The sequence below is a fragment of the Thamnophis elegans genome, chromosome 10, assembly GCF_009769535.1.
Source record: "Thamnophis elegans isolate rThaEle1 chromosome 10, rThaEle1.pri, whole genome shotgun sequence".
Classification (NCBI taxonomy): Eukaryota; Metazoa; Chordata; class Lepidosauria; order Squamata; family Colubridae; genus Thamnophis; species Thamnophis elegans.
Window position 1 is genome coordinate 38,954,713 of NC_045550.1, and position 24,608 is coordinate 38,979,320.

General features: G+C 35.6%; 1 protein-coding gene across 1 annotated transcript in view; it reads left to right on the plus strand.

Moving 5' to 3' along the window:
* NYAP2 (neuronal tyrosine-phosphorylated phosphoinositide-3-kinase adaptor 2) overlaps positions 1–24,608 on the plus strand; it is a 133,542-nt gene that overhangs the window by 96,009 nt on the left and 12,925 nt on the right. Inside the window, exons 5-6 of the mRNA XM_032225678.1 lie at positions 9,114–9,323; positions 17,572–17,675. Of these exons, the coding sequence (XP_032081569.1) occupies positions 9,114–9,323; positions 17,572–17,675 (314 nt within the window). The remainder of the gene's footprint in view (positions 1–9,113; positions 9,324–17,571; positions 17,676–24,608) is intronic.

Below are 24,608 nucleotides of genomic sequence, written 5' to 3' on the forward strand. Positions count from 1 at the left end.
ATGAATAATAACAAAGCAGTGTGTGTGTGTGTGTTTTATGTGTGTGTGTGTGTGTAGCAAATAAATGATGAAGTATATATGACGGAAAATGTTACTGAAAATAGTTTCTATTAATAGGAAAACACAAATCCATTGCTAATAAAATGTGTATTGATTATATTACAGCAATATCCAATGTATTAATTTAAAACTATTTTAAGCAAACTCATACAATTTAAAACTCTCAAAATAAACAGAGATTTAATTGAAATATGAGACTTTCCTTTGTCCTATATTCATTTTTAAACAATCATCAGTCTCCATATACATTTTTTAAGACAGAAAAGAACTCCACTCAAACAATAAAATACATTTTCCCCATTAGGCGCATACTTTTCCTGCAAAACAAGCTTAAGTTACATTTGAAATGGTTTAGTATTCATTTGTTAATTCTTTGTACCATGTAGTGTCTCTCACAAGTCAGGTAATAAGATTTTCTTCATTAAATTGTTGTCCCATAAAGTAGTTCTGTTCACTGTGCAATGCCCAATAAACCACAGACCTAGATGGAGATTTGCAAAAGCTTTATTCTGCACAGAAAAGGGACACAGGGGATCACAACCACTAAGTCTGTGCAAAGAGCACTCATGTAACAGTTCAGTTTTTATAGGTATTTCCCCATAAGTCTACCTTAAATCAAAATCTCTTAGGTCTCGTATGACCTAATCAATGTCTATTAATCAATGTCTTTGCTTGCATTTACAATGTCGATCAGCAGATTTGCCCTTATTTTGAGTAACATTTAGTACCCTATCCCATAATTAGTAAATAACTCCCCTCCCAAGTTCCTTTTCCCCCAAGCCATAGCCTTACCATAATCATCTATTTCTATACTTGTGACCCTCAGGTTCCCTATTCATGCATTCACCTTGTTCCATTACTGCATTAAGAGCAAACATGTGCTGAGGGTTTTACTAGCTAAGCTGATTCCATTATTTCGTATGCACTGGCAACTGATTGGAAAATTTCTGCAAATAATAATTCCCTATAGACTGGGATTTTAGGGGAGGGGTCTTATGGCCTTGACTTCAGAATTCTAGTCTGAATATTTTAGCTTTTGCATAACTTATTTTTGTCATTTTTAAGGATAGGAGTAGCTACATATATAAATGAAATTAATCACTTTCAGTCTTCCATTTGTATCACTGAAAACATACTTTATGTAAAAGATATACATTGCATCGGTGGTGATGAAATATTAATGTTAATTAATATCTCAGTTCTCAATCCTCAAAGATGTGATGGCCTAATAGTAAAACATGAGTGTCCCTCCCTGCCCCCACCCCAGCAAAAAAATAACAACAACTGAAGAGCTACAAATTTGGAAAAATTATTACAAAGCAATTATTCCAGGATTTCACTAGAATAATCATTGTAAACAGTTACAAACAATAACAATAACAACAATAACATGTTGAGGTAATCAGCTGATTCTGCCTATCAGCTGGCATATTGTTTGAATATACCTCACCAAAAAACTGTGTTAAACCAGAATGAGCTTTGATAAATATTTAACCTAGTCATCTAGCCAGTTGTTAAAACTTGCGCTATCCAATGAAGAAGAAGCTCATCACATACAGTACAGAAGCACTGAATGGAACTGGTTCCACTGTCAATGTATTTTATCATTTTTAGGTAGCATCAACTTTAGGTTTGCTGGGGTAAAATGCCTCTAATTGGCCAACTCCTTAGTTCTCTCATATCTCTTTCTCCATGAGGACATGCTCCTTTTTAACAGTTTTTTGCCATTTAGAATAGAAATTAGAATAACCGAGTTGGAAGGGACCTTGAAGGTCTTCTAGCCCAACCCCCTGCTTCGGCAGGAAACCCCACACCACTTCAGACAAATGGATATCCAACATCTTCTTAAAAGTGATGGAGCATTCACAACTGCTGGAGGCAAGTTGTTCCATTGATTAATTGTTCTAACTAATTTATTTGTTTGTTAAATTTATTTGCCATCTATCTTGCCATGGGGCTACTCTAGGAGGCTTATAACAATAAAAAAGAAGAAATGAAAATATTGTAAACAGCACAGAAGTTAGATAATTCCAACAATGTGGTAAAAGATGTTACCCCCCCCCAAAAAAAAGATATGGGTCCAATTCCACCTATCTTTTTGAAATGCTTTCTACTTTTCACTATCTATATTTATATAGTGAAGATGCAGCTTCAGATAAGACTTGAAAAAACCCCTAATTTTATTTCATTAGATTGAGCTGAAAAAGTCTGACTGATCTAAGCTCACCCAAATAATTTTGTGATATAGCGGGGAACTGGATCAAAGATACCCCAATATAAGTCTATGTTGTTGGCCACACTAACTATCCGTTTATAGAGCAGCGTTTTTTCCTTAAATATGTATGCATCTGGGTGTTATTGAATTGCAAATTTGATTTGCAGCTGCTATGTAGATCTTTGCCAATTGCTAATGAATTTGAAAGTTCCTCAACATTATAATCAATCTGCATTATATATGAAAGAGCTGTTCTTGTTATTCCATTACAATGGTCATTTATAATGTATTGTAGATATAAGAAAATGGCAATCCAACTTAAGTACACTTAAGTTCTTTGAGGAGGGGATGTTGCTACTTGATATAAATAATGGTGGACTGATAAGACAGAGTTAGTAGCAGCCACAGCTGGCTTAGTTTATAAATAGAGAAGAGTTGGGATAGCACATGGCAGGGAATAGGAATTGGGAAAACGTAAGAATCCACTCAAAGATTGAGTGCCACATATAAAGTATCTGGGTGGCAGGAAAGCACAGTAGGAAGCAGCTGGAGATTTGTTTTGCTCTCCATTGTGCTTGCATGCCTGGCCTTTGAAACACAATTGGTGTTTCATTGGTGTTCATGGTGTATATTTTCATTCCAATTTTTAATTAATACTCATAGCAAATATACTAGATTCTTATCCAGACATCCAAATGATTATACTTGCATTGCAGTTGATAATATCTGGGATATAATAAGTAAAGGGACAAATAAAATCAATAGTGTTGTTGATTTCTATTATTACTTGCCTAACCAAGGAGAAAATGTGGATAATGTAGATCTTACAAAGAAATGAAATTGTAACAGTGAAAGGCTTTACTCTGACATCTGTTTAGTAAAAATGATCTGCATAGATTATCCTTCCAGGAAATTCCTGACTCTCCTTGCTGACAACTTTTTCCTTCAAAAGGTAGAAGACACAAGAGAATCATCTATACTTGAATGTATTTGATACAATGGGTATATTTGATACAATCAGTGGCTAAAACTTAGTCGAGGAAGTGGAAATAACAAGAACAATAAACTAAAGTGACTAAAATATAAGGAGTTTATCTTTTAAGGGAATCTAAAACTGACCATCAAACAACAAAAACATGTCTCCCCCCCCCTTCAATTCTTAGAGCAATAAGAAGGATTCCACAGCTGGACAAGTTATTTGGAAAATGAGTTTAAAAGCTGTTGAAATCTTTAAAAAGGATTTTCAGAAGCACAATTACTATATCATTCTTTTAAAAGAAAATCACAAAGAAGTCAAGATAGCTGGAGAAAAAGCTTAGTGATGATCTGGGAACAGCTACAAATACATTACTATAATGGAAAGACAGACTTGCAAACAAAACTCATACAAAATCATGATATTGACCCAGAAGCAGCTATTTTGCCATTCAAGAATCCATGATCTAAGAAATTTGCCATTTAATAAGTGCTTATATGAATTCATTCCCGAAAGAATGCTGAGGAACCATTCAGTTAATAGCTGGGGGGTGGGGGAGAGATTTACAATTTATAAGACTAAAGAATTGGTCAGACTGATATGATGACACCTCAAACAGGCTGACCTTGTTATGAAGCAGCATTGCTTGGAAGTACAGCTAGTTAAAACACTGGCCTACATATAACCTCACATAAAATAGTGCTTTCTGCTAACATGAGTATTGATATATTTGGATTTATAACAGATAGCAGAGAAAGATGAATGAATAATACAAACGCTGTTATCTGATACATTGTGGATTATTTAGAGAAGACTAGCTGAGAATTGCCCTCATTTAGAGATGCTTCAATTATACCTTGTTTGCTTACTAAAAAGTGTTCTGCAGTTTATAACAATAACATTATATCAGTTAATTATTTCTTGGAAAGCTTGTGCCAGATCAATCAGGTAGAGTACATTCATTTGAATAATAAGAATTTTAGATAAAGCATTCTAACCGCTCTGATGTATCTGCCTGCTGTTATTGTGCAGAGTTAAGTCAAAATTTACTAAGATACATTTTGCCAAAGCAAAGTCTGATATTTTAATGTTTCTATTCTACTTTGGAAAAAAAAAAGACTGTTCTGCAGATTTTTTTTCTAAACAGTCTTCCTTTTTCTTTTTTCCTTTTGTGGTGAATCATATTTTTCCCTCAGCAACAGGGAATTCAGGTTTCCAATGCTGTTACCATTTAGCAATTTAAAAAACAATAGTGGGAAGTAAATTTACATTAGTATTGAATCTGGTGTGTACCAGGACCCGTGGGTAGCCAGAAGAACTGAGGCGGAGACGGGAATAAAGGCTAACAAATTTTATTCCCTGACAAATACAGGCTAACATTCAGAACCGGCTTCAGACAGGAATGAGCGCTGCTCGTTTGGACAGCTCCCTTTTTATACCGGAGTTGTCAAACGACCAGCCAATCGGGTGTCGAGCACTTCCCGCTTAAACTCTTTATTTTAGCGCATGCTCAGAACGTGACAGAATCCACATAGAAAAAATGGTGGGTGTGTTTTTCTTCTCCTTTACTTTGCCCATAAGTAAGGACTTATAATTATGAAAACTGGTTTAAAAGGCTTAGATCTAATTTTATACTAAAATTTCTTGTTTGTTCATTGGTTTGAAATTTTCATAACCTGCCCTAATATGTAAACTCTGGGATGCATAGAATAAAAAAATAAGAAAATGGGGGGGAGACTTGCATTAGAAAATAAAAAACAACGTTCAAGATATATCTTAACAGACTTGTTTTCCCTGCTGATCAGACTACTGGAAATTCGAGAGGTCATATAATCCTCCAGATACAGAGTTACATAACATAAGGGGCCTCTACAACAGCAGCAAAAAGGTGCAAAAAGGCGCAAAAAGGGACGTGGTGGCTCAATGGCTAAGACACTGTTTACTGTTTACTGTTTATTAAATTTATAGGTCGCCCAATCCCGGAGGACTCCGGGAGGCTTACAGAAATAAGAATTAAGAAAAAAAAATTAAAAACAGATAAAACAAATAACACAACAGATTAAAAGACACAACATGCAACCAGTCTAAGCGGGGCTGGACCTCAATCAAGAGGTCAACAGCCCCAGGCCTGCCGGAATAGCCAGGTTTAATAGCTTTTTGGAAGACCATGAGAGTGGGTAGGGTCCGGATCTCTTGGGGTAGCTCATTCCATAGGGCCGGAGCAGCAACAGAGAAGACCCTACTCCGAGGCGTCGCCAGCCGGCATTGTCCGGCTGATGGTACCTGGAGCAGGCCCATCCTGTGCGATCTTATCGGTCTAAGGGAGGTGTGCGGCAGAAGACGGTCTCGTAGATATCCGGGTCCTAGGCCATGTAGGGCTTTGAAGGTAATAACCAGCACCTTGAATCGTGCTCGGAAACCAATAGGAAGCCAGTGCAGCTCGCGGAGGATAGGTGTAGTGTGGGTGTACCTTGGTGTGGCTGCATTCTGGACTAATTGTAGTCTCCGAACACTTTTCAGAGGCAGCCCCATGTAGCTTGTCGATCAGAAAAGTTGGCAATTTGGCAGTTCAAATTCCTAGCACCACATAACGGAGTTAGCTCCTATTACTTGTCCCAGCTTCTGCCAATTTGCAGTTCGAAAGCATCCAAGTAGAAAAATAGGAACCACCTTTGGTGGGAAGGTAACAGCGTTCCATGCACCTTCAGCATTTAGTCATGCCACATGACCACGGAGACATCTTTGGACAGAACTGGCTCTTCGGCTTTGAAACAGAGATGTGAACTTCCCTCTAGAGTCGGGAATGACTAGCACTTATGTCTGAGGAGAACCTTTACTTTTACCTTACAATAGCAGCAACAAAATCTTGGGAAGGTAGTGATGCCGGATGGAACCACAATATGAAATTTCTTCTTTGCATAAACTTCAAAGGCTTTCATTCATAGCCAAGTGAAAATAAAATGTCCCATTTCTGAGTTTTAACAATCAATTGAGGTGTGGTCTTCATTTCATTTCGTTTCATTTCATCTCCTTCTATTTCAATTTTTTCCTCTATTGGCATTTGTAAAAATTCTGTAATACAGGCAGAATGCGTTGTCATGGGTGAAAATTGAAATCTTGGTTTGTGTTTCAAATGCTCACAAATAACTTTAGTTATTCTTGTTCTTGGAATAGAAGTGATAAATATATAAAACTATAGGGAGATAAGTCCTGAATATGTAGGGATGTACTCAGTTATTAATTGTTTGCTGCTCAGTCTCAGTTAAAAATAATCAAACTTAATTTGTAAAAATAAAAATAAAAAGGCCACCAAGAGAAAAATCACAAATATGGATTTAGACGAAGCAACAGATTTCAAACTTTAAGCAAAACAAATTATCTTTTCACATTCATCAAATAATATTAAATCAAGATACAAATTCATCACTACACATAAAAACAATAATGTTCTCTAAATGATTTTCTCTATTTTATGGCCTTACTTTTTTTTAAGGTTTAGAAAAATATTAGTGATTTTAAAGCTGTGTTTTTGAACAATTTTGTTACACAATATTTTGTATAATATTTTGCACAATAGTATGTGGGTAAAGAATAAACTTTGATGGACTAAAGATCAACTCAGACTGCTTTTTTTCTTGTAGCTTCATTAGTTTTTAAATAAAGTGAGAAGGGAAGTTTGTCATGTAAATATATGTTGGTGACAAACCGCATGTCTGCACAACAATGACCTTAAATAAACAGAATTGGTTGATATTGTTAACAATATTTGTAGTTTTTCATCCTGAAGAATAGGGGAGAAACTATGCCAGTATTCTGAATTGGTAGCTAGTATTATTTGGAATAGAATAGAATAATTTAATTTAATTTATTAGATTTATAGGCCGCCCAATCCCAGAGGGATTGGAAAATGAGTTGGAAGGGACTTTGAAGATCTTCTAGTCCAATCCCCTGCTTTGGCAGGAAACCCTACACCACTTCAGACAAAAGAATATCCAACATCTTTTTTAAAATGTCCAGAGTTGGAGCATTCACAACTTCTGGAGGCAAGATGTTCCATTGATTAACTGTCAGGAAATTTCTCCTTAGTTCTAAGTTGCTTTTCTCCTTGTTTAGTTTCCACCCATTGTTTCTTGTCCTGCCCTCAAGTGCTTTGGAGAATAGTTTAACTTCCTCTTCTTTGTGGCAGCCCCTGATATATTAAAACACTGCTATTATGTCACCATTAGTCCTTCTTTTTGTTAAACTAGATATATCCAGTTTCTGCAACTGTTCTTCATATGTTTTAGCTTCCAGTCCTCTAACCATATTGGTTGCTCTTCTCTGCACTCTTTCTAGAGTCTCAACATCTTTTTTACATTGTGGCAACCAAAACTGAACGCAGTATTCCAAGTATGGCCTTACCAAGGCATTATAAAGTAGTATTAACACTTGATGTGATCTTGATTCTATCCCTCTGTTTATGCAGCCTAGAACTGTGTTGGCTTTTTTAGCAGCTGCTGCACACTGCTGGCTCATATTTAAATCGTTGTCCACTAGGACTCCAATATCCCTCTCACAGTTACTACTATTGAGCGAGGTGCAACATTTACTGTACCTGTGCATTTTGTTTTTCTTGCCTAGAACCTTACTTAGATGATTCTTACATAGAATCATTGAATAGAATAATTCTTAACCCTGGTATCACGGATTTCATATGAATGCTTCTTTATTTGATTCCTGAGCATCCAGTTTCCAATATGAGCCATGCTTCTGTACCTTTCTCATATCTCCTCATCCTTTTTACCTATAATTGGTGTTAGTTCTTCATTACAAGTGTATTTTGCTATGTTTGCATTATGAGCAAATCCACATGAAGGGACTGAGAGATGGGGAAAAATGCATCCTGCTTTGACAACTTGTTATGTGGTGGTATACTGAAAAACATAAGTCTTATGAGCTTTATGAGCACTTTCTAATGGTGCTTCTGCATCTATCTAAAGTGTTTTTCCCACATAGAATGCTTTTAATTTTTTCTATAAGGCTGTGGTTTAAGAACATGATTCTCTTCCTTTGATTTATAGGAAGCAATGGTAAATTTTCTATAAAGTCGGAATTCACCTATCATTGTTCTTCCAAACATGAGAAGAATATAAAACAATATTCAATTTTATTTTGCAGTACAAACTATGTACTTGTTTGTTTTATAACTATAACTTCTAAAACTTAAACCTTATGGCATCTCCGATTCCCTGCGTAAGAAGGGTCTATTTCTAACAGTGTATCGGTAGAAATTTCAGTAGAAATTTGGAAACCTGATCACTGTAGAATTTTCTTCACTGTCCTATTTCTTTGATAATTTCATGACTCATTCTTTCCATTGGTGAGACATCTTGTGGTTTTTGATATGAGCTTAATACAATTTAGTTAATATTTATTGTGCTTCACTTAAAAATCTTGTGTAATAAAAATTATTCTGAAGATATTCACAGCACAGGTGGCATGGAAATACTATCAGGAATTGACCTCAGCTTCAATTTTATACATCGGTGAGAAAATGTACATAAGAGTTATACTTACCAGATGATTTCATGAAATATTTGAATGTGCCTTGAATTGTTTGCAAAAAAATAATAAAGGTAGGAGACAAAATAAATAAAATAGATTTCTAACTTTACCTACAGTCTTTCCATCCAAATAGGTCACGAGTAATATGAAGCAACTATAATTCTTGATTAATTTGTTTAATTTTTTTCTTATTATGGTCTTTTCTACAGTACATTTACAATAGAGCTCAAGCAGTAGCGTACTGGCCTGGAAAAAAGTAGTGTATGGATGCAATTAATTTGCATTTGTAATGGAGTATGAACTTTGCATATTTTGCAGAACCGTTAGAGGAACTAAAGATCAGAAGTCACAGTACCGAACCATTACCAAAGCTGGAAAACAAAGACAAAGGATGTCATCATGGGTCATCTTCCAGAGAGCCAATCAAAGCTCAGGAATGGGATGGAACACCAGGACCATCACTTGTGTCTAACCGACTTGGAAGGTCTTCTGTTAGTCCAACCATGTTGGCAGGAAATAATAGTTCAGGTAGGTATAGTTAGACCCATTTTGCACAGCAGTACAATAAACAAATAGTACTATGGATTTCTAGTGAAAAGATTTGTGAAATTCACAAAAATCAAGATTGCTTCAACATGGATGGTACTTCAACTAAATGTAATCAGGGGATAATTATCTTTCTTTGGCCAAAATGATATGCCAAACAAGAACATGGAAATACTTATCTAATTGCAAGCTACTTTAATTCTTCTCAGTTTAATGGGATACATTAATATTTTTTAAAATAAAAACTCACCATATTTTGTTTATTGTTGGCATTTTCACAGGAAATGTTGGACTGAAAACATGTGAAAATTTGGCTGCTTTAGACTTGTGCCATTTTGCTCTGTCATATTTGTCCAGCTCAGAAAACTAATTACACAGGAAGATAGATTTATTGAGATAACTCTAACCCTATATTGCAAGTTTGATTGTGTTTTAATTCTGTTGGCTCTTATATGCCAGTGCATTAGGGAGAAGCCATTTGAATCTCTTTTGAGTCTCTAATTATAGTATTTTCCTTTCCAGTGGTTAAGGAATGTTTCCACCCTTTTTGTATATAATGATTTCTGAATAGACCTTTCAAGGCCATCTCCATGATTTTCTTTCTTCCTTGTCCGTCCTCTTCTCTAGTGGCCAGAATACTACATGTTAAAGACATGTTAAAGATTCCAAAAGTTTTGCATTGTTATATCTTATTATTTAGCTTTAGGGTTATGTCTCTTATATTATAATAAATATATAATAATTTCTTATTATCTTTTACCATTGGCCATATTAACTGAATTAAACTAGATTTTAATCTGAAATATCTTCAGGAGAGCACGAAATGAACCACAATATACTGTTTGATAAAGTCATTATCACTACCCAGCAAAATCATTCACATTAAAAATTGGAATAAACAGTGAATGCACTTTCAAAGTATGTTGCTATTAGCCTGTTTGTTAATAGATTGAAGATTTGATATATTGGGGTACAGTCCAATATGATGGCTTGAACTACACTTATGTCTTGACTAGAAGTGCTAGTCTTGAATGAAAGCAAACGTATAAAAAATTAAAACACCAACATAAAATAGATTCACTTGCTAATGTGCACAAATGTGCATGCACACATATTCCCTCTCTCCCTCCTTCCTTTATCCCTCCCTCCCTCCCTTCCTTCCTTCCCAAAACTGGCTAGAATCCAAATCTATGAAAGAAAAAAAGTCTATTAATGAACTGAGATTATTCACAAAATGAAATGAAATTGACTATAATTGATTTGGATAGCACATTACTTACTCATTATATTCCTCAACAGTAGCACCTCTGATACTATGATAACTATTTATTTTGTAATAAGTCTTCTCATGGTTAGGTTGAAGAAGTATGAAACACAGATTACATCTATGTATTCTATGTGCATATGCATTTTGTCATAGGTTGTTATTAGTGGAGAAGATCTTGGAGAAAATGATTTTTATTTCTTTGATATTTTTCATCTGCTTTTTAGTGTTGCAAAATTGATCACCAGTCGGGAAATAAATTAAAGTAGTTACAATAAATGAAATACATTTACAAATGTAATAAAAATGCCTTAAAAATGCACTGCTTAAAAGTTGATCAGTTTAAGAGTTAGGACAGTGGAGTTCCAGTTTAACATAAAGTCCAGTGGAGACATTACCTTAACATTCTCAGCACCAGTGAAGTGTTCTCTGAGCAAGAGGGAATTTCACAACCAGAATAATCTCTTATGGCTAGTACATTGCTGGCATATAAAGAAGCCTCAGGAATATATCCCCACTAGATTTTAGTTGCTAGGCAGGCACAAAAGGAAGTGCACACTATACAAACAATATAAGGCATTGTATGTCATTACAAACACTTCAGACTTAGCAAATTAGCAGCAACCCAGCCATGGCTATGGACCAGCTGCAACTTCTAGATCAACCTCAAAGGTAGCAACAGCACTAGCACTTAGACTTATATACCACTTCACAGTGCCTTGTAGCCCTCTCTAAGCGGTTTACAAAGTCAGCATATTGCCCCCAATAATCTGGGTCCTCATTTTACTCACCTCGGAAAGATGGAAGGCTGAGTCAAGCTTGAGTCTGGTGAGATTCGATCTGTCAAACTGCTGGCAGCCAGTGATCAGCAGAAGTAGCCTGCAGTACTGCAGTCTAACCACTGGGCTCAGGCATTGAACTGAAATTACCCAGTCAAGACCCAATTCTATGATCATGCTTTGTGAAACACAAGGAGCTAAATAAAACTAAATAAGTAGAAGACTAATGGTGTCTATCAAGTTTGCATTGCTTCAGATTTAAATGGGAAGGGGGGGGGTGGCATGTGCATGGGTGTACTAATGGACCAGAGGACAATGCTTAAAGTTGCTGCACCTTTTCCTGGGATCCCAAACTATTCAGGGGCAGCAGAATTGTAGGAAAAATACACTTTGGATTATTAACAGGTGCCATTTTCTCTTTGAAGCTAGAACATTGTGTAGCTTTGTTACCTACATACATCCATAGGAAATACATCCATAGGAAATACATCCATAGGAAATACAATATCAAGTTTTTTCATGTGGAATTTGAACTAAAGATTAGAAGTATAAAAGCATATATATATATATATATATATATATATATATATATGTATGTATGTATGTATGTATGTATGTATGTATGTATGTATGTGTGTGTCTATATATATATCTATATATCTATATATATCTATATATATCTATATATCTATATCTATATCTATATCTATATCTATATCTATATCTATCTATCTCTCTCTCTCTCTCTCTCTCTCTCTCTATATATATATATATATATATATATATATATATATGATTTTTTACAACCCCTGGTAAGCCCCAATTATGGGAGGAAGCCAACTGCTTCCATCATCTGTCCTTCGGCTCGTCACACGAGTCCATCACGACAGAAACCCAATATTTTTTACTGTTGCCTTTGTTATATTTGTGGTTTTTTATTTATTATTTGTGCTTTGTATCAATTTTATTTGTATCAGCACAAATAAAATAAAATAAAAACCACACACACACACACACACACACACACACACACACACACACACACATATATATATATATATATATTAGTTGACTTCTTGTTTACTTGCCAAATCAGCTACTTCTGTATAAACATTATCCTTGCTTGCTGTAAGGATGAGTAGAAAGTTTTCGGCAACGGAGACAGCTGAGAATGGTTTTACTCAGTGGAATAAAGGAAACTCATGGTAGTTTTCATGTTTCCTGCTATGAAAATTGAAAGCAAGAGGCCATTCTTCCCTCCAAATCTTCATCTATCCTAAAATACAGCTGTGCTCTGAGTTTTGTTCATCTTATAGTTCTGTTGTAGAATTGATTGTTGCTACTATGTGATGTTGGCCAATTAGAACCATTTTTTCCTTTCTCGGTATAAGTGACATGCTACAATATTGTACCACCAAGAGCAAACTAATTCCCTACTGAATCTGCAAATCTATTGCTGCCTTTGACTGCTGTGTTCATTCTTGTATTTTGTAGCTCTTCAATAATGTTGCAAGGATGTTTCTTCTCTGATGGTTTTAAGACATCTTCCACCAGAGAGTTCAGAAAGGAAATAGATTTCAGTGATTTTTTCTGTATACATGCCACCTCCTTAAGAATATACTGTTGATTTTTCAATGAAAACCATAAGGGATTCACAAAATGGAATTCTTTAGTGAACTTAATGGTGGATATTTTGAAGAACATTTCTACAAGCTTATAGCTGCTAGGAGATGGTATTTTGCATTGCCATCTGCTGTTGGAAACATGCACTGCATCTCATTTCCAAATACCAGTACTTCCAATATTATGTTGCCTATATCTCGATGTTTTTAATAACTTAATATTCCAGACCTTGCCAAATCACTCAGCAAATCATTTAGCAAAACAGAATGCTTGCAAAATGCTTGTAAAATCATTTAGCAAAACAGAAAATAATGAGGGGTCTATTGTACCTGATTCTTAAACTTAGATGTTACAATAAAATTGTGGAAAAGAAAAGGATGCTCTTCTTTCTTTCCCATTTCTTCTTTGAAATGTGATTTTAGTTCACTTACAAATAGTTAATAGATGAATATATATATGATTATACCCCCACTATCCCTATATACAGATACATGTATATCAGTAGTGGGATTCAAAAATTTTTACAACCGGTTTTGTGGGTGTGGTGTGGCTTGGTGGGCATGGCAGGGGAAGGATATTGTAAAATCTTCATTCCCACCCCACTCCAGGGGAAAGATACTGTAAAATCTCCATTCCCTCCCCACTCCAGGGGAAGATACTGCAAAATCCCCATTTCCTCCTGATCATCTGGGACTCAGGTGACACGAAAAGATGGGAGTGGGGCCAGTCAGAGGTGGTATTTACTGGTTCTTTGAACTATTCAAAATTTCCGCTACTGGTTCTCCGGAACTGGTCAGAACCTGCTGAATACCACCTCTGGTGTATATATATATATATAATCCCAGTATTGGTGTTGTTCAATGTTGCTGAATCAAATACATGAAATATAAATGATTTGCAAGGAGTATTTCCCAAAAAATAATAATTTCGATTGCAGTTGTGGAGAAGTTTTGATCTTTGTATGGACTGTGATGGATTCTAATTTCTATCACTATATAGAAAGCCAGAGCCTCATATCCCATTGCATAAAAATGGCATGTCTAGCCTATTCCACATGCTGGATAAAAGAGTCAGCTGAAAATTGAAGAATCAAACCCAACCTTCCTACTTTTGTTGACATACGGTACTTAGGAGATGAGTAGAATCATTTCTGCAGATAAAAAGTTCTTCAGGGAGCTATGTAATAAGTGTAGAAAATGTTTCAAAATGAGTGCATAATGTCACAATGTCATAAATATTTATTTTAAAGAATGCTACATATTTTTCTTGGCAAATAAAAAAGTATTCCTAAAGTGCAGTCTATTTGATTACCTACATCATTGCTCAGTTATTTTACTATAACTATTATCATTACCATTACTATGATTTTAATCCTTTAGAACATCTTACAATCGTAAGTCCTAAGTTAAAATATAGGATTCTTTTTTTCCTAAGTAATTAAGTAATTTTGCCTGCAAAATATTAATTACAATATTCATTAAAAGAATTGCAGTATGAAAAATATTTACAACTCTGAATTTTCCTAGTGATCTGGACTACAAGGACCTACCTGTTTCATGTCATGTGGGGATGTTTCCTATGTCAAATTGAATTAGTAGGATGTGTCTCTGGAAGGGAAAGCAATGATATTATGTTTTTAAAAAAATGCATGCTGGAAATGTTGTGCATTTCCACTGTGTAGTATTGTGACAGCATGATTGTTGTGGTTTGTAGAATCAATTTTATCTTCTTAAACATGCAAAAACAGCAAAATGCATCTGAATGGTGGTGATGGTGAAGAGTTTAAAGAAAAATACGCATTTACTATTTTTTGTCTTTCTAAACTCTGATCCTCAGAGACTGCATGGCAAATTTTCGTGGCAAGTTTTTTTTTCCAGAAGTGGTTAGCAATTGCCTCCTTCCCGAGGCTCTAAAGGACTGTCTTGCCCAGTTGGCTTTGTGCCTAAGGCAAGGGTAGAAAACATAGACACCCAGTTTCTAGCCTGATGTCTTAACTCAGGGGTGTCAAACTTAGGTCGTCATGACAACATCACATGACATATCAGGACTTTCCCCCCCTCTGCTAAAACAGACGTGGGCCTGGCCAGTGTGTGATGCATCCAGCTGGGAGTTTCACAGCACCGCCTTAACTGCTATACCAAGACACCATTCGAAACCCTAAGATTTAGGACTGACACTTCAGCTCTTCAATACTTTAGCTTCTCCCAAGGAATCAATATCTTTCACTCAACTCTCTCTAAATTGCTCCAAGGTCTGCAAAAAAGGATACTGAATGCTATAACTGGTCCATGGGCTGCAAGCTGCCCACCCCTGGTCTAGATGTTACTATTTAGTTTTGAAAACTCGCAACACACAGTATGACAGTTTGAACTCTGAAACTTCTAAAGGTTTAAATTAGGTCCTTAGCAAGTCACTGGCCTTTTTAAGCATAAACAACATCTTGATCCATTCCAGTCTGGCTTCAGACCTGGCTACAGCACAGAAACCGCTTTGGTCGCATTGTCCGATGATCTCTGGAGAGCCAGGGATGGAGGCCATGCCTCCATCCTGGTACTCCTTGACCTCTCTGTAGCTTTCGATACCATCGACCATGGTATCCTTCTGCGACGACTGCGGGAGGTGGGGGTGGGAGGCACTGTTTTACGGTGGTTCTCCTCTTACCTCTCGGACAGGTCGCAGTCGGTGTTAGTCGGAGGGCAGAGATCGACCCCTAGGCCCCTAACATATGGGGTGCCGCAGGGTTTGGTTCTGTCCCCCCTACTTTTTAATATCTACATGAAACCACTGGGCGAGATCATTCGACGGCACGGGATAAAATACCACCAGTATGCGGATGATACACAGTTGTATCTGTCCGCCCCGTGCCAACTCAATGAAGCGATGGACGTGATGAGCCAGGCCCTTGAGGCTGTTAGAGACTGGATGGGGGTTAACAAGCTTGTACTCAATCCAGATAAGACCGAGTGGCTGTTGTGCTTCCCTCCCACTAATTGGCCAAGTGTTCCATCTCTCAGGCTGGGGGGTCAAATACTACGCCCCTCAGATAGGGTCCGCAACTTGGGAGTCCTCCTGGACCCACAGCTGACTTTTGAACACCATTTGTCAGCTGTGACCAGGGGGGCATTTGCCCAGGTTCGCCTGGTGCACCAGTTGCATCCCTACCTGAACCGGGAGGCTCTCACAACAGTCACTCGTGCCCTTGTGACCTCTAGGCTGGAGTACTGCAATGTGCTCTACATGGGGCTGCCCTTGAAGAGTATTCGGTGACTTCAGCTGGTCCAGAATGCAGCCGCGCGAGCGATCGTGGGTGCACCTCGTTTCACCCACGTAACACCTATCCTCCGTGAGCTGCACTGGCTGCCTGTTGATCTCCGGGTGCGCTTCAAGGTGCTAGTTGTCACCTACAAAGCCCTTCATGGTATTGGATCTGGGTACTTGAGAGACCGCCTACTGCCAATTACTTCCACTAGGCCAATAAGATCCCATAGACTAGGCCTCCTCCGAATTCCATCAGCCGGTCAATGTCGACTGGCAACGATACTTTGTTTATGTATGACAGTTATCATACACTATTGAAAGATAGAGTCTCCCTCAAGTTACATTTGACTCCTGATGATTTCATAGACACACAGTTTTCCATGCAGTTTTCTTGGCAACCATGCAGACCTGATTTCACACTGTCTTTTTCTGTGATGTTTAAACTATATTCATGATATTTACTGGTAGTTTCTCATCAGTGTAATAACTAGGCCTAACTCTGCTTTGCTTCTAAGCCAAGACGCATTTTGTCACCCAAATGCTGCTATTACTGAAAGTATTCGGTCAATTAAAAATAAAGCATAATAGTGAAAGATAGATCTTTTTTAGAGATGAAAGTGGCCAAAAAAATCTTGCATTAACTCTTCTCCAATAGCAGTTTGAGGAAAGGTGAATCTGAGGCTTCTCTTAGCCACAGGATGGGAAACTGAGAAAGGAGGCACTGGATCAACATGTGAGAGGTTTTAAAGCAACGTATTAGCTAAGTTTGAAAATTCTGACTTCTTTAGCAACAGAAGTGGGTTCCCCATAGGACACATAAGGCCACCTAAACCTTTTTTCAACCCTGAATCCTCCTTTGAGCGTACAATAAAATCCAGTGCAAAATGTGGAAATTCAGCAACACAGTTTTTACAGCAAAATAAGCAGAAACACATCAAAAATTCAAAAAGAAGAAAATGTGAAGAAAAACAACACAGACAGTGCTGCCCTATATTTGAAAGCCTGTGGTTAGTTGTCTAAAATAAAAATCAGCCTTAATATTTGAGGGACATCACTCGATTACATGAGTAGGCAGGATTAAGTGTTGGGAGAGAAGCACATCCACGAGATGCTTCTTTTGGAGTTTCAACTAGAGTTTTCACAGCTTATCCAACTTGAAATGACAGAAAACATTGTCAGGAATCATCAGCCATGATTAAAAAGTTGAAGAGCTGCATGAAGCCCTGGAGCTACAATTTATCCAGATTGGACCCTTAATTTAAGAGAGTGCAGAAGTCTTCTCTAATCCATTCTTTTTCCTTTCCAGAACCGAAATCAAGCTGCAGATTAGGGAGATCTGCTTCCACATCAGGTGTTCCTCCTCCCTCTGTTCCTCCTCTCAGGCAAGCCAGTGAACTGCAACCGAGCCAGGTACCATCGTTAGCCAATCGTGAATGACTTCCTGTGATGCAACATGCCAAATGTTCTCCCTTCTGTGTTTGTCTACCATCTGTTATTGTAAATTGTTCTTCTGAGTGTTTTGGTTTGATTTCTGTTTTTATGATATGTGTGTGTGTGTGTCTCCCTTTCATAAGCAAAGAAATCTTATCGTTTCTAGCATCAAGCTTTCTTTGCAATGGTCTCTTCTTTAACATTTATTTGTCTCCATTCTGTAATATGAATATGTATCCTTTTTTACTCTATATGTAGTTAGTTGAATATCTTGTTTCATTTTTTTTTAAGTAATTTTCTTTTCTGAAAAATTCTGCTTAAAAGCAGCATTTTATAAATTTGTGTTTTATATAATGTATATTTCTTTCAAGCATCTTGTCTATACCATTTTGTACTAGACAGTGACTTTGTATACACAGTTTGAACTTGAATCTCTTTGTATTCTGTCATTTTGAGATAAGTGCATGAATAATTTTTTAAAAAAATTGTGTGTGTGTTGTGTGTATATACACACACACACACACACCATGATTGTGCGTGTATGCATATATACATACTGTATATGCACACATAAATCCATGCACATACATACTCAAAAACACACAACTTAATAAAAGGCTTGTTTTCTATTTATGAGAAGTAATTTTTTTCCTTCGAAACTCCTAAATCACATATAATAGTATTGGGACTGATCCATAATATTCTGTTTTTATAGAATAGCAAAGATTTTACAATAAGCTGTCTAGATATTAATGGAATTTTCATGGACGATGAATAACAGGGAGATTGATGTGTTCTTTGAACATCTTTTTGTATTTTCCTTCAATAGTGGGATTCCAATGGAAGAATACATGTTATTTAATATTTGGATACTGGGCAAGTTTTGCTGTGTGCCAGTATGCAAATTCGTATGGTCTTCAAACTGTTTGAAAAAAATTATATGTTAAAGGAAATGTAATTCTTTGAATAAGAGCTGTTAGGGAAAAAAAGAAAAAAATTCCTGCAGCTTATCTAAGCAATCTTTACATGCTGAGAAAGAAAAGTTGTCTCATTCAATTTTTATCAAGAAGCATTTAGGTTTTTTTTTCCTCAATACAATTATTCATTAATGTGACTTGTAGACCATATCTAATTGTTCAGCTGCTTTTTCTAGGTGGTTTATGAATCTTTCTATATATTAGTCCACATTTCAACTCTACACTTATATTGCCCTCTAGTGTAATTTACTCCCAATAAATATATTCATGTGTTGTAGATAAATAGTGCATTTGAGACTCTCTGCTCATAACAGAAAGCAGTTACTCTCTCCCCAAATGTGTCTCAAGTTTCAGTCTGTTTGCCACCAGCTCATATAAATACAATACTGCCCTAGGTTTTGAAAATTTGAATGAAGTACACCTCAACTTATGACCATTTGTTTAATGATCTCTTGTAGTTACAATGGCATTGAAAAAAGTGACTGATGATTTCACCCAGTTATAACAGCATTGCTGCAAACACATGATAAAAATTCATGTGCTTGTCAACTGGCATGTATTTACATTAGTTGCAGTGCACAATAAAATCACAATTTGTGACCTTCCCAGGAAGCTTCCAATAAGCAAAATCTAATGGGAGAAGCCAGCTTTACCCAACAACCACATGCTTCACTTAATGATCACAGCAAAAAGATTGTAGAAACAAAATGTGACTCACTTTAAAACCTCATTTTTTAGTGATGGAAGTTCCAGTTCCAGTTGTGGTCATATGTTTAGGACTACCTAGAGATAGCAGAAGAAAGTGACAGAATGGTTTGGTTGGGATGTTTTGCAGTCCTCAAAACTTTTGAAAACTCTTCATTAAACCCTTCAAACTAACACAGCAGGAAAAGAAGTAGGCGAACATCTCTTTATCCCAATTAGCTCTTCTGCTATTTGAAGTGAGGTTTTGTTTTATGCTTTAGATGTGATAGTCTTATCTTACAAACTTGTACCTTGTGCAGAATATCCCTCAAATTATCCCTTTAAGAGATAGAAAAAGGCAATTTAAACTATCTGGGGAGAAAGAATAGACCAGAGCAGGATCTATTTAGCAGACTGCCAAAGTGATATTGTACTAAACCTGATATGTAATAACTACTGTAAAACATTCTTCCTGCCATGATGGTATGTCACCCATATCCATTCCTTATTTTGAAATGAACAGTTATGCCATAAAATTACAGCAGTAAGCATATCCCTTTAGTGTTTTGCTATATATTTTATTGGATATGTAGCCAATTGATGTAGATAGATAGAATAGATACTTAATAAAATATATATCCAGTGTAAAAATGGCTATTTGCAATATGCTGAAATTCTGCATCTGCAGAAGTTGCAGAGAAGCATCAAACCATGTATACAACATGAAGGAAAAAAAGAAGACATACTTAGCTTTATTATATGATTGTTGAGATCATATCAATGACATTTTTATGTAAGTGAAAGAGTTAACTTATGAAATAGCATATTCAATAATGTAATAGCATGTTATAGGAGCAAAAACTGGTGGAACAGGGCCTTATTTCACAAGTGTTATTAATGTCTTTCCTTAAATCCAAGTATGAAGGCAATATATAATCCTTCTTTTTATTTACATTTGTTTTGAAAATCTATGATGAGACTTAAAATGGTAAAGATACTTTCCTAGTTTAACTAATTTATAGAGGCAATGGACGAAAGGAATTCAAAGGAGACCCAGCATTACAGTTGCTATGTTTTATGTGGTTGGCCTATAACATCCATTAAGAATAGTAAAAATAGATTAATTTAAAACAGCCAGTTTATATGTCTGAATGTCATAGCCGCAAATGAACCATCATCTGAAATTTTTAATGATAACTCAGATGCACTATTTCTAGATGGGATAAAAAAAAAACCCTTACAAATTGATACATTCACCCAGTATTAAGGATTCAGGGATACCGATTCACATATAAACCAGCTTTCCTCCTTTACTAACTGGACTTCACATTTGTAGATTATTAAGCTTGAAGTTAAAAAGTGCTTGAGCTCCCTTCTGTTTTAGCTTTCTTTTATTATATATATAAATAATTTCCAGCATTTTTGTTTATACCAGCTTTGTAATTATCAATAATTTCATATGTCAAATCTAGATGCTGATGTGGATTTATTATATGGGTACTGATGCATCATTATCCTCACCATCATCATCATCTCCCAAATTCTTAGAGAATCCCAGTGACTTATAACAGCAACCAAACAAAAACTTAACATCCGCCCTAAAATATACATATTACAAAAATAGAAATAGATAAGTGACAATTATGCTGCGCCAAACACAAATGGTAGAATAGTCTATGTCTCAAGATACTCTCAGACGCTTTTACCAATTTCTATAAGATCATCACCAAGTGGGCCACTCTGGCATCCAGGGGAGAATGACAGAGCTATGTAGAAGAAATTTTCTGGCCTTATCACCCACTAACCTTACTAGCAGCCTCTCCCTGAGGGATGTACTCAAACAGGTTGATTTAAGGCAATCTTATATCATCGGTCTGCCTGATATGTACCAAGAGATACAGAACCATTATAAGTTGAAACTAACATCCAGCTAATAAACTTAAATTGTATCCAAAAACTTACAGTATTGGCCCACCAAATAGTAAATGGTAAAATTATCCCTGCCATGAATTCCAGTCAAAATGTTGATTACTGTATTAAAAACCAACTGTAACTTCTGTTCAAAGGCTGTCACATGTTAGTGCATTGTGCAAACCCAACAATATGGCTATAAGGCTGTGAGTCATTGTAACCAGATCCTCTCACTTCAAGAAGTTTGCAACCTCAGAACTGAACAAAGATTTTTTTTCTGCAAAGATATTTCAATATGTTAGGAAAGGTCTCCTTAGACCTGATTAGTACTAGATTTAACCCCCTAACTGAAGAAGTTCTATGCTATTTTTTGAAACAGTTCAGAATTATAATGAACAAAAAGGATCATTGATTGGTTTCCAAAAGTGTCAGAAAGCATTATTGGGGGCAATATGCTGACTCTGTAAACTGCCGTGAAGAGGTATATAAGTCTACGTTCTAGAGCTATTGGTAAATATATGTAATTTTTTTTTGAGTTTCCAATAGTTGTTGTGGGCCAATGGCTCCATCTTATGGCAAATATCGAATGTGCAGGATTTTATTTTTATAAATTAGTTTTCTTCAACTTGGTTTTTCCAGGTATTTTGTAGTAGAAATCCCATTATTCCTGTCACTATGACATAAATCAGATTTATATATAATTATGATAAGAAATGTTGCTGTCCTGTCATTTAGTTTTTTTAAAATTTTATCCTGATCATGACAGAAATTTTCTTATTGTATTATAAATCCGTTGGCTTTTCCTTATTTTTCTTGTTGTTAGTTATAACTATTAAATAATTAGTTAAACAAATAATAATATTAATTAGTAACAGCCACATTATTTTGAAATATTATCAATCAACTTGTAATTATTGTATTTTCAGAACATATCAACATTTCAGACTTGCCTAAAAATGAGGACAAATCAAATCCGAATTTATTAATGTTGATATTTTCAAGCATATTTTTTTCTTGGCATGGGATCTTTTCTGCCTTTATTTTGGAAGAACTTCATATACTATTCAAATGGGGTATCAAATAAGGAGAAATTTATTGCAAAGTGCTGTAGTTCTTATTTTGGAATTAATGCAAAAATGGACATAGTTATTCTTTGGTTCCCACTTAATTTTATGGTGCAATTTCTGGATCAAAATCTATATATTTTGTAATATATTCATAGCAACCTACAAGCAGCAAATGGAAAAAACAGAGCATAAAGACATGTTTGTTAAGAAAAATGGATAGGAAAATGTGTATATTGAGAGAAATGTATTACAGAAATGAATACGATTCATAAAACTGACTCTAAATTTTCAAGCAGCTGTTTACAATACTATCGCTACTAACAAGAGCACCATGGTACTACAGGAATAATTTATTGAGCTAGAAGTTTAAAGAGTATCTGAATATAATTAAACATTAATCATAATTTAAAAGTCACCATCCACATGAATAGTGCTGCTTTTCCTATTATATTTCTGAGGTGTAAACCACATTTTCTAAAGAGAATAATTTATCTGGCTTTTCACTTCTTTCATATTCAAATTTTATTATAGCTGTTTTAAAAATGTTATTTCTCCCTCCACTTTCAAAGAAGGAGGCACCTCTATTCTTCTGCACCTGAATGCACAGGTTCTTTTAGCAGTCATATTGTGCTGGACAAAAGCACTGAATGGTTTTTAATTTAGAGACATGAAAATACCAACTGCAACCAGGATTGGGAAAGGAATTTCTAAGAAGCAAAAACAATGTTTTAGAGGTTTTAGATTCTTTATTTCCCCATCACTGAGTAATTAAAGACCTTCACCAGTCTGACAGTATTTCTGGAACCAAATGCCCAATGGAAATATGAGCCCATTCAAAGAATCAATCTTATACCATATCAGAAGAGTAGCTTTTAAAAAATTAAACTCTCTTTATATTTGCAGAATTTTTCAGCCATCATAGTCATTGCCAAAATTCTGAGAATTAAATCTACATATCTAGAGGATGCCAGGGTTGGGGGGAAACTGAGCAAAAATGATCTTAAAACTCAAAATCTCCATTGAGTCCAGCATGTGTTTTTCTTGGCAAGGGATTTGCCAGAATCTTCTGGAATTCTTCTTCTAGAGTCTTATCAAAGCTATAACCATAAGACTTTCTCATGGCTTCCATTTAAATGGCAACCATGTCTGACCCTACATAGCTTTTTGAGTTTAGCCAAGGTTGACTTAGTACTTAACACTTTGAGAATTATTCTGTAAGTGCCTTTTGGGAAGTGGGATTCATTTGTAAAAGCAGCAGGGAATTTCATTCCTGCTGTTTTCTAATTCTATTGATATATGTGTCAGTGGCTACTGAAACTGTCAAATGCTTCACTGAACAGCATGACTGTTAGGGGTGTGTGAATATTTGATTTGGAGTTTCAGTTGAAAGCAAATTAGCTTAAATCTCCATACTGAATCAATTTTCTCAACTAAAATGCTTATTCTAAATATAAATGTTAAATTCATATTCAGTGTATCCAAACTGAGTTAAATTGAGTTGACCTGATATGGATTTCTTTGCACATGCCCATGTGCACTTTTATACTCCAAATCATTATGAAAGAAATTGTTCCAGTTTGAATGATTCAACCAACAGTTCAAATTGAACTAATGCAATGATCTCTATCAAATAGTCGCACAAGTAGAATCGCATGCTCTTAATAAATACTAGTTCTAGCAAAGCAATGCCAAGAGAAGTAAAACTACCTGGGCCTAAAAATAACTGTAAAAATTAAAGGTAACTGTCCTTTACAATACAAAATGAGGTCCTTGAAAGGAAATGAGAAATCTTAACTTATTGATCAATTTCACTTTTACTTCAGCTTTCAGTTTTTAAAATTATAATTTTTCTATTCTGAATATGCATTCTTTTTGCCAGTCAATATGCATATTGCAATATGCAAAAATTGCTAGAGATGCTAAAATTAGATTGAAAAGAATGATTGGAAACATATCTAAGAGGCATTTTATTAGGAGGGAAATCTTCAGTGAACATATACATATTAAGAGAAATATGCATAGAAATGCATCTACATTTGCATAGAAAGAATTGCAAACTGATGTGAAAATAGGAGATGAACTAAACATCTGAAAAATAAGAAACCTAAAGAAATTGGATTTGAAAAAAATGTAGCTGAGTTTGTATGATTCAGCTCATTCCCTTAAGAATCAAGAATCCAAAAGCTTTCTATCTGGATTAATGAATAAGTCAATTTCTCTTTAACTTAAGTTTTGATGTTTTTAACTGGTTTATGGCAGAAAAATAAGCTTGG